The sequence below is a fragment of the Biomphalaria glabrata genome, chromosome 1, assembly GCF_947242115.1.
Source record: "Biomphalaria glabrata chromosome 1, xgBioGlab47.1, whole genome shotgun sequence".
Classification (NCBI taxonomy): domain Eukaryota; kingdom Metazoa; phylum Mollusca; class Gastropoda; family Planorbidae; genus Biomphalaria; species Biomphalaria glabrata.
The window spans coordinates 64,545,987-64,556,231 of NC_074711.1; the positions used below are offsets into that span (position 1 = coordinate 64,545,987).

At 30.2% G+C, this 10,245-nt stretch overlaps 1 protein-coding gene across 2 annotated transcripts; it reads left to right on the top strand.

Annotated features, from left to right (window-relative positions):
- Positions 1 to 944: 944 nt before the first annotated feature.
- On the top strand, positions 945 to 8,921 carry LOC106053098 (G kinase-anchoring protein 1-like). 2 transcript variants are annotated; one of them, XM_056008001.1, is made up of 10 exons: positions 945 to 1,159; positions 3,605 to 3,718; positions 4,125 to 4,202; positions 4,317 to 4,476; positions 4,647 to 4,792; positions 5,803 to 5,904; positions 6,649 to 6,712; positions 6,946 to 7,016; positions 7,223 to 7,300; positions 7,667 to 8,921. In XM_056008001.1, the coding sequence occupies exons 1-10, from the start codon at positions 980 to 982 to the stop codon at positions 7,685 to 7,687; spliced, it is 1,014 nt and encodes a 337-aa protein (XP_055863976.1). In that variant the 5' UTR covers positions 945 to 979; the 3' UTR covers positions 7,688 to 8,921. The 2 variants fall into 2 exon arrangements, with proteins under 2 accessions (XP_055863976.1, XP_013064024.2); XM_013208570.2 differs by having other exon boundaries at positions 946 to 1,159; positions 4,650 to 4,792.
- The last annotated feature ends 1,324 nt before the right edge of the window (positions 8,922 to 10,245 follow it).

Sequence of the window (10,245 nt, forward strand, 5' to 3'; positions counted from 1 at the left end):
CCAACTCTAATTTTTTTTATAAAGAATCTCGATCTAGATCTAAAAATTATGTAGAATAAAAAAAAAACTGAATTATCTATATATTTTAAACTAGATCTGTAGTAAATTTCGTTTTCAGCTAGTTAAGTTATTATTGTGATTATTATTATTAGAAATAAAATAACTACTGGAATGAGTGTTATTTGTAGATCGGGTAGGCTTCTTTCCGCTCATCGAACACATAAATTAATGTTATACATACAGACTCTGTGTCAAGTGCGTACTGTCCTATAAGAATCTCGATCTAGTAATGCGTAGCATATAATATATTATAGAAGTTAGATTTTTTTAATGTTATAGGCCTACATGCGAGATTTACTTAACGCTATCAAGAAACTAATTGTAAGCCAAAAAATATATTATATAACTTAAATTTATGGGCTCATATTATTTGTTAGCAGCTTTCAACAGCTATATTTAATTTTACTATTTCAACAATTAAATTAATATTCCTCAATGTTGTTTCATCAAAATGGCTGGTCGTAAACATTTTTTACAAACAGAATATCAGCGGTGGACAACGATGTTGAATAGTAGGAAAGTATAGGTCTATAGCCTATAATATATATAAACACTAGTCCCCATTATGTTGAGCTCGAGCAGTGATGGTGGCAATGCATATGAACTATTGGACATGCAGCCCAAAAGGAAAAACTGCTAAGCGCTACTTTTACTTGTGCTGTATGAAGACTATTTAAGATCTGGATCTAAAGAAAAGCCCTACCCGATGACAGCTAGGCGAAGACGACAAAAAGAGAATTTAAATACACGACACTCGAGTCAAACCATCACTAATAATAACTACGTTTATGTATAGGCTTATGATACCAGTGATGCGAATCTACCAAGGGACATAACTATGAAAACAAACACATTCTAATGACAAAGATAAGAGTGATTTTTCCTTTTGCACATTTGCTTTGTTATATTTCTTGTAAAAATGGCGAACAGGCAGGCTATCGCTGTATCCACCTCACGATTTGCGGTTTTAAAAATCGAAGATGACGATGAAGAAGATAAAAAGCCCACTAAAAATTCAGCCCAGCAACAAAATAGCACTGTTTCAAGTTCTAATAAAAAAAAAACTAAAAAGAAAAAGGACACAAAAGAAAGTGAACAGGTGTGTCACTGTTACTAGTGTTACTCAGTACTGTAATTGTAGTAACTCTAACTGTAGTGAACTGTAGTGTCACTAGTCAAGTCACGACTAGTGTGACTGTGTCCACAATATCAATTCTGAATTCAATATCATGAATATGATTCAATATGAATATTATGAATGATATGATTATTATAATAATTCTAATAAATATCATGAATATGATTCAATATGAATATTATGAATGATATGAATATGATTATTATAATAATAATAATTATAATAAATATCATGAAAAATGAAATATTTCAAACAATGATCATGATGTCATTGATCATTTGATGTGATGACATTCGTCAATGAATTCAATGATGATGAATTATCATAAATGATAAAAATAATTATATTTTTTTTATTTTTATATATCATAGAAAAATCAAATGGAACTTGAACCAAAATAATTATAATCTAAGTATTCTAAGTCTAAGCCCAACTTCCAAGTGAAGATACAAACTGAAACTCAGGAAACTGACATTGACAATACTGACATTTTAGATACTACCTGTGTCAAGTCACTTAGATCAGAATAACTTTGAATAAGAATTAGAATCTAATCTATATCTCTCTCTTTGGGCAGGGGTCAGCTTCCAAGGGTGGATGTGTTAATAATAAACCTCTAGGACTAACAGTCTATTTCAAATAGAGTTCATTAGAGTGTTACTAAACAAATTAGAGATACAAGATAGATCTAATCTATATTATCTAGATCATAGATCTACATAGAGAGTCCCATAGACTACTACTTACTTAGACTTAGATCCTTTTGCGTCATTCAGCGCATTGGGCTGCAAGCTGTCACCACAAAGATCTGTCACTGACAATGTCTGAAACCTCTTCCACCTGGTGTCCACTGCTCTGATGTCCTCCATGACAGTGTGGCACCTAGTTATAAGAAGACGTCCCTGTTTGCGCTTTCCTAATATTGGCCTCCATGTCATCGCAACTCTTGGCTCTTGGTATGCGTAGTTTTGTCAGAGAACATGTCCCGCTAACCTCATGCTATGCTCTGTCACAACCTCATCCAGTGTTCGACTCTCAGTTTGACATAGGATCTTAGACCATATCATTATGATTACATGAGTGTATCTAGAATTCTAGGTCTATTTAGAGTCTAGACTAGATCTATATTAGTAGATCTAGATTGACTAGATCTAGAATCTATGTACAGGAGGTATTAGAGTTATTAAGACTATATATTACATATCTATATTTTTATTCTAGTTGATTGGACAACTTTTTACCTTTACTTCTGCACTTTGACTATTAACTATGATCATGATAGTCCAAAACTCAAGTCCCACATGGCCAGGCAGTGATTTAGACTCTAGATTTATTTTTAAGGTTCAGATTTATACTAGAATTTAGTAGAATTTATAGCGTCTAGATCTAAATTTAGATATTAGACCTATTTGTCCAAGCATTGTGAATAGATTGAACCCTGCCAGCTGACTGTGCTATCTTCTGGGCCTTGTCCTGCTGTCTTGCAGGTGGTTTGGGCTAGGCCTAGGACATAATCTTCATGTCAGAGAAATGTGTAAACCATAATAAGAAAAAATGATTAACATAAATTTAGAATAATCTAGATTATTGTAGATCTAGGATTTCTTTACAAATTGACTATATTGCAACTCATTCAGAAGACTATGATCTTTATAACTTTTCATTAGTACAGGACTCTACAATCACATTCAGGTGGAAACTTATTTTGCTCAGTCGAGTCAGTGTGACATTTCTTTGAATGTAATACATTGATAGCTGATGATAGCTTGTTTAAATCTTACTGTACATGAACCTTTTATTTTAAGTCTTAAAATTTTGTTTGTTGTGTATCTATTTATAGGGATTTTGTCATAGCATTGAGAAAGTGTAATCACTTTTGAGCATTTAAATTTGAGTGGTTTAATTGTTGTAGATTCGTATTTCTTGTTTAAACAGATTGTTAGATGTAAAAATAAATAAATAAATTATGGCTTTTATGTAGCGCTACTTTCATGCTTATAGCACGCTCAGAGTGCTTTGGTCCAATCTCATTTGTGGACCAGTGGGGGAGTGGGCATCTAGGAAAAAATTTTTCCGTGCTGTCTTTAGGTGCCCGAGCCAGGTGTCGAACCTCGAGCCCCCTTCATAGGTAGCCAAGCCAAGTTCAAGCGCACTTAGCCTCTCGACCACGCTTTCCACCATGTAGAGATAAATAAATATATACTCCACCTATTAAGAAATTAAGAGTTTTGGATTGAGTCACATGGAAAATTACTGAATGATTGATGATAGATGACTTAAAAAATTTTTTTATTATCAAATTTTCTGTGTAGCACTTGTATCCATCTAAAATAAATTTTTCTCATGTTTTAATGCCTTTAATCAATTTGATAGATGTTGTTGTTTTTTTTAACCTTATATGTTTAGCTAAAAAATTTAGCCTTTGGAAAAGGTGGTGGAAAGCAGAGTCAACACAAAAGTGGTGCTGGAGATGGAGAGGAAAGGAAACTTTGGGACCAATGGAGAGAGCATGATAAAGAGGTAATCACATACATATAACAATGGAAAAAATTTAATAATGTTATAATTTAAATAATAGACTGATTAATTTGAGTAAAGTTCTATTTCTTACCATCAGCACACACTATAGAAATCAGTACTGGATAACTATAACCTCCCATCCTTCCCCCATCTCAGTGTATTGCAAATTTCAGTTGTCACCTGGTTCTTCTTTTATGTTGTAACCAATTTTGTTCATCTTTTCTTTTCTGCTATTATGGTGGATGTTTTAGGCATTTCCAGCATGACCTTTGATCATTTTTGATAGTGTTATATTCTCTTTCCAGATTGTTTTTATTGAGCAATCTTTTATAAAATACTAATAATAAGTAGTTCTGTTGAATTATATATTTTACTATTTCTTTTTACATTTTAAAAACATATCCAGTTAGTAGAAGAACAATTTAAAGATGATCTTGCAGCGGCACTTCTCCAGAGTCGACTTGATGCGGAAAAACAAAACCAGGTAATTGTTGTTTGTCTTGTCATTTTTAAAATCAGTTGTATGAAGTAATTTCATTTCTTTCTTTTGAGTTTGTTAAGAATCACTTTCTGTAACTTTCTATTTATCATTTAATAGGAAAAACAAAAGCAAAAGGAACGTATAGAAGCTGGAATAGAAGTTCCCAATACACGAGAGGGAAGAAAGAAGAAGAAACAAAGAGAAAAACCCCAGGCTATGTCATTAGAACAATTTAAACAACTTCCTCCAGAAAAACCAGTCAATTCTGACTCAGAAGGTACAACAATGCAGAGGATTATTGACTACATCTTTCATGTCTAATTATCTTATTAGAGTTCGATAGCAATGAAAATGAGAAACACTATAATATTAAAAGTAGATAAAGTGTTTGTTAATGAAAAACATTTTTTTAAATATTTAAACTAGAAACTTGTGTTAATGATTTAGCAGAAGACCTAAACAGTAAATCAAGTACACCTCCTGTACAAACTAGAGTGCCACCGACACAACAAGATCCTACATTTTTTAACTCAATTGAGGATGATGCTGAACAAATATTACAACATGAAAAAATTCAAGAACAGTATAAAAAGGTACTTTATTTATAGATATGGAAATGGTGAATATTGCTTTTAAAAAATCTCTTGTTTATAAAATGTCATGATATTTGTTGACCAAGTGGTAGCTTGAGGCCTTCTATCTTAAAATGATATTTGACTTTTAGCATTCTTTAGAACAATGTTTGCTGTATGCCTATTTTTTTGTAAATCAAAGTTAAGTGTTTCTATTGTTATTTTTTTTGGGGTAATAATAGGGTTTTGGTTGGAAGTTAATGATTAAATTGCATATAGTGAACCTGGTTACAAATTAACATGTTTTAGGAAATAGGGCTTTTCATTGGAATTTAATGGTTAAATTACATAACTACATAATTATATAACTCAAATTATTTAACCAGTCTACACATTAACATGTTTTAATAAATTTCTGGCCCTTGTACACTTAGAATGATGATGAGATTGTATAAATCATGTTGCTAGGCACATATTAGTCACAATCATTTACCTTTAATTTTATCCTTTGCAATTAGTAAGTGTAAATATAGTTTTGCTGCAATGATCATTATGTACACTATTTCTAACCATTATATGTGCCTTAGTTTTAACATACTTTTTTAACTTACTGCTAAAAGTACTGAAAACTCATTAGAAGAGGATAAATAAATTGTATTAGTAAATACAATTGGCTGCAACCAAATACTTACTGTGTGTCAAAAATTAGCCATTAGTTTTGAAGCACTTTATTTATTTTTGGTTTTTACTTAGAATTTGATTAAGATTTGTTTTTTGATTCTTTTATAACCACAAAATGTTACCTATATTAAAACTATTAAGGCAACATTTAACATTTAGACATGAATGAAGCCTAAAAAATGTCTCAATTAGTTATTCTGAACATCAGATACCTTTAAAAAAATGATTTGGCTTAGATGTTTAAGTACAACATAATATTGATAATGCAAACATTATATATACAGGCACATATTATATTGTGATATATATAATTATAAAATTATTCATTTTTTAATGTCTTTGTGTTGCAGCAATTTGCTTCTGATAGTGTTATTGTTGCTAAACTCAAGAATGACTTGGAGAAAAAAGATAAGCAGTTGGTAGAGCTGAAGAAACAAATAGAAAGCATGGAGGTGAGATATGAGTTGTTTATGTAAACAAAGTTTTTGTGTGGCTGAGTGGCTAAAACTGTTCACTACCTATTAAGGAGGCTCAAGGTTGAATCCTAACTTGAACAAAGTTGTGTTTGCTAAGCACCTAAAGGCAGCATGGAAACCTTCTCCCAGACACCCCCAGTGACCACAAAACAGATTTTACAATTGTGCTCTGAGCATGCCATAAGCATAAAAGTTGGGCAATTGAAAAAAAAAAAAAATTCTAGTACACAATCTTTTTAATTAATTTGTTTAATTAAGCTTTGATTGGTGTTAGAAATGTATGGCTATGTATTATAGTGGTGAGCTAATAAGTTGAGTGGCTGTTGCATTTCACTCAATGTCTAGGGTTTTAAAAAGGGAAGCAGCTCAAGATTTAACAGTTTAATGATGACAATATAGTGGTGGAATAATAAGAGTGTAATAGAATGGTAGATTGTTGAAGTTTGTTGGCTGTGGGATAATATTGTTATGGGATGGAAGACCCTTGGCTCAGCGAAATTTTTACTTTGCATTTTATGTTGTTTTGTAAAATTTAGCTGAAGAGAAAGGGGGGGGGGTAAATAAATTTGGCAAAGGACCAAGTTAGTTGTTAATTGAATTCTGCTTCACCTGCTCTGTGGACAAAGTTTCAAAACAAAAGAGTCACAAAGAATTTTGATACAACTTTCGTGAATGTTCTGTTGATGTGATCTAGTTCCTATTTTTGTTTTCATGATTTAGGAGGAATTAAAGCAAGTTAAAAAAAGGAACAAGCAGTTCTGTGTTATTTTAGGCCAAGGAGAAAGTGAGTTCATTTTCATCTATTCATTTCATGGTGAATTATTAAATAAATTGAGCAAATCTTAATGTTTAGGTAATCAATCCCTTTGAACAAATTTATTTTATCACTAACAACTTTTTCTTTTTCTTTAGGCTTTGATAAAACTTTCAATGAAGCTTTTTTTGTTTTTAATAGCTTTGTTTTCAGAAAATTACTGCACTCAGAAAAATGTCTTCTTAACTTTTTTCTTTGAATAGTGAAAGATAAAGCTCAAGTACTTCTTCAAGTAGATGAACTGACACTTGTGAAAGATGAGCTGACTGAACAAGTAATTTGTTTATACATTTAGTAGAAATAGCTTATTCTTTTAACACAATGTTTTGTTAAAAAGTCTATAATTCTTTAATTAATTTAATTTTTTTTTTTATATTTAAATAAATGTGGTTGAAATTTTCTTTGAAAACCTACATATTAATATTCCCATGGAAATATGAGAAAAATTAGTATGTTGTATATATTTGTTTTTTTTTAAAGGTATCAACATTAACAGCTGAATTAGAGAAAGAGAAATCAAAGAATCATGCTTTGAAAGCTGAACTAGACAAAGTAAAGGTTAGAATTATTTGTATAATGTATTACTGATCCATATTTTTGAAATTTCCACTTTGGAAGTTTAAATAGGACACATTTGTACTTCAATTCAAACATTTAAATGACAAACTTTTGACAAATTTAAGTGTTGTTTGATCTTTAAAGCTGGTAAAAAGTATTTGCAAAGACAATTCGGAAATATACATTTGAATAACAATCATGTCAATATATTACAGGTAAAATAATTTTACAGTAGGATTTTAAAATCAAGCTATTTTTTTTATTCTCCTAGGTTGTAGTTTGAAGCTTTGTATAATGCCTGATATTATTTTCTACATTTATTTTCAATTTAATTTCAAGAACCTTTATTCTCTATATATTTTTCAGCCCACCAAACATGGAAAATAATCTGACACATTAAATCAGTTTTACTTTCAAGCCAGGATTATTCCTAACTCTTTGACAAGCTAGGAACACTAAAAATATGGTTTATCTGGAACTTTAAAAAAATGATTTATGTGCTATAAAAGCACTAAGGATTGTGGTATTTATTGGTGGATTTTTTTTTCTTTAAAAATGTCATTAATTTTTTTTGAGATTAAAGTAAAAATGTTTTGTGTTTAGATTTTGATTTGAAATAAACTTTCTATAAAGTTAAGGGTATACAGTAAACTTGTTTCAGTGACATATTTCTAAGTAGCAAGTTTTAATTGGTAAGACTTGTCATATATTTGTACTAATAGTCTTGTATGAAAATCTCAAGTTTTACCTTTTTTTTTTCTTTTTGATATATATTCTGAACTATGAACAAGAAAGATTAAAATAATAATAATGGTTTTTCATTTTGTTGTTAAAATGAACAAATATTTTATAGGCAATAAATGACTGTTTGGTACATAGTTTTCAAACATATTTAGTACCTTCAAAAAAAAAAAATATCTACACCTAAATACATACAAATAAGATAATCTCAGGGAGATGAGAGGTTTTTTGTTTGTTTGTTGCTTTATTTTTGTTTTTTAGGGAAGGGTTAATTTTGTTAGTAATGTTGATTTTCTTCTTTCTACCAATTTCTATCAAATGTAATTCATTCAACTTGTCAGTATTTCTGTTAAAAAATACTTTTTTTAAAATCTTATTTTGATTCAAACAATATGTTAAATATTATTTAATTACCATTTTAAACACTTATTAAGTCTTTAGCCAAATGATTCAATGACATTTTTCAATTAAGACTAAAAGACTTCTATGTAAAGCTTTTGTACATTTTTTTTTGTTCATCTCTTGTATTGCAATACCTTTAGTTTGTCTCAGTTCCTTAGATCACAGGGAACATTCATAAATGAGGTAGCACTAAACCTTCATATTGTGCATGTGATGTCTCATGTGCATCATGTTGTCTTTATTACAAACAAAAATGTGCAGCACTTTCACACATTCAAATCACACAGCATTTAAATAAATAAAATGATGAACATTGGTATATGTTGGTATTTGTAGTGAAATTTAAATATCAAAACTTCATTGTCAACCTTGATTGAACACCCATTTTTTATATGTTAAATTGTAAAGTTATTTACATTGTTTTTTAAAGACTATTTGATTTTATTTTTTTTTCCCAATAAAGTTTTAAGATAAATATTTTGTATGTTTTAATTGAGTTGTTAGAATATTTAATTACAGATGTGCCCTTAACTATAACAAAAGTGTAATAATTCTAAGACAAGCATTCAATGAAAAGAATGAACTATTACACAAGTTTATCAATTATCAACTAAACGAAAAAGGCAAATAGAGACAAAACCATCTAACAGTACACATAGATGTCTTTCATTTCTGCTTTCAACACACAACTGTCCCTCTTTGTTCATCCATGGAACAAACATTCTGTTTATATCGAGTGTAAAGTGCGCAAATGCACACCATAAACCAGCTCAAGAGCTAGTTATTACAATCTATTGTTGAATTATAGAGGTGACCTCTTAAGCAGCACTTTGTGCAAGGATGGTGAAGTTTTTAGTGAGAAAAACAATTATTTTTTTTCTAAGCCTACTCTGTCATGTGTCAGGTGGCTGGGTTAATCTGAAAACTTTTTTTATATTACCACCATTATAAAAAACAACTTACATATTTTTGAAAAGTGGAAAAAAAAAAGCTGAAAAATTAATGTGTCACTACAGTATTTGATGCTAAAATGGAATAAATATTCAAACTACTTATAAAGAAAAATAGCAATGTGTTTGCCATCTTTTCTGCACATAGAATTTGACACAATCTCTTTGAAGTGATATTTAAAATCTTAGAAAGGATTTGGAAAGCATAACTTGATGATGTGAAGTGAAAGTTCATTCTGATCAAGATAACGGGCTGAATCCCTCTACCTATGTACACTTAGTTATGTATATGTGATAATCCTTTTTAACTGCCAGAAAAGTTTCAGTCTTCTGGATATCATGCTATACTTGAGAAATCCTTGAGAGATTTCTAACTATTTTTTTTAAATCACAGAGCTTTTTTTTTTTTTTATAAGCTATATTTATCTTTTGTTTAGATAAAACATGACAGTCTCCTATACTCTGGTATGGGCATCCAACTTTGTAAGTAAGCTTACAATTTCTCTCCAGCATGTGAAGCTCTGTTGTTTCTTTAGCTAGTAATAATGACATTTGGATATCCCAATGTTAGGTCTGTCAGGCCCAACCTGCTTACCAAGTAGTGCTTGATGTGTAGAACTGAGAAAAATATTTTTGTCAAACTACATGCTTCATTTATAATTTCAATGCCAGCTGTCACAGCACTACTGATCTTTTATTAAAACTAGCTTCATCTATCAAGTCATTATTATCTAATAAACTATTTTGGTGTATAATATAATTAGATTTGAAGACATATTTTTGTGCAAAAAAATGTAAGCTCTCACTGTTGCTGAAAACACCAATACATTTTTTTCTAAAGTACTCAGTACT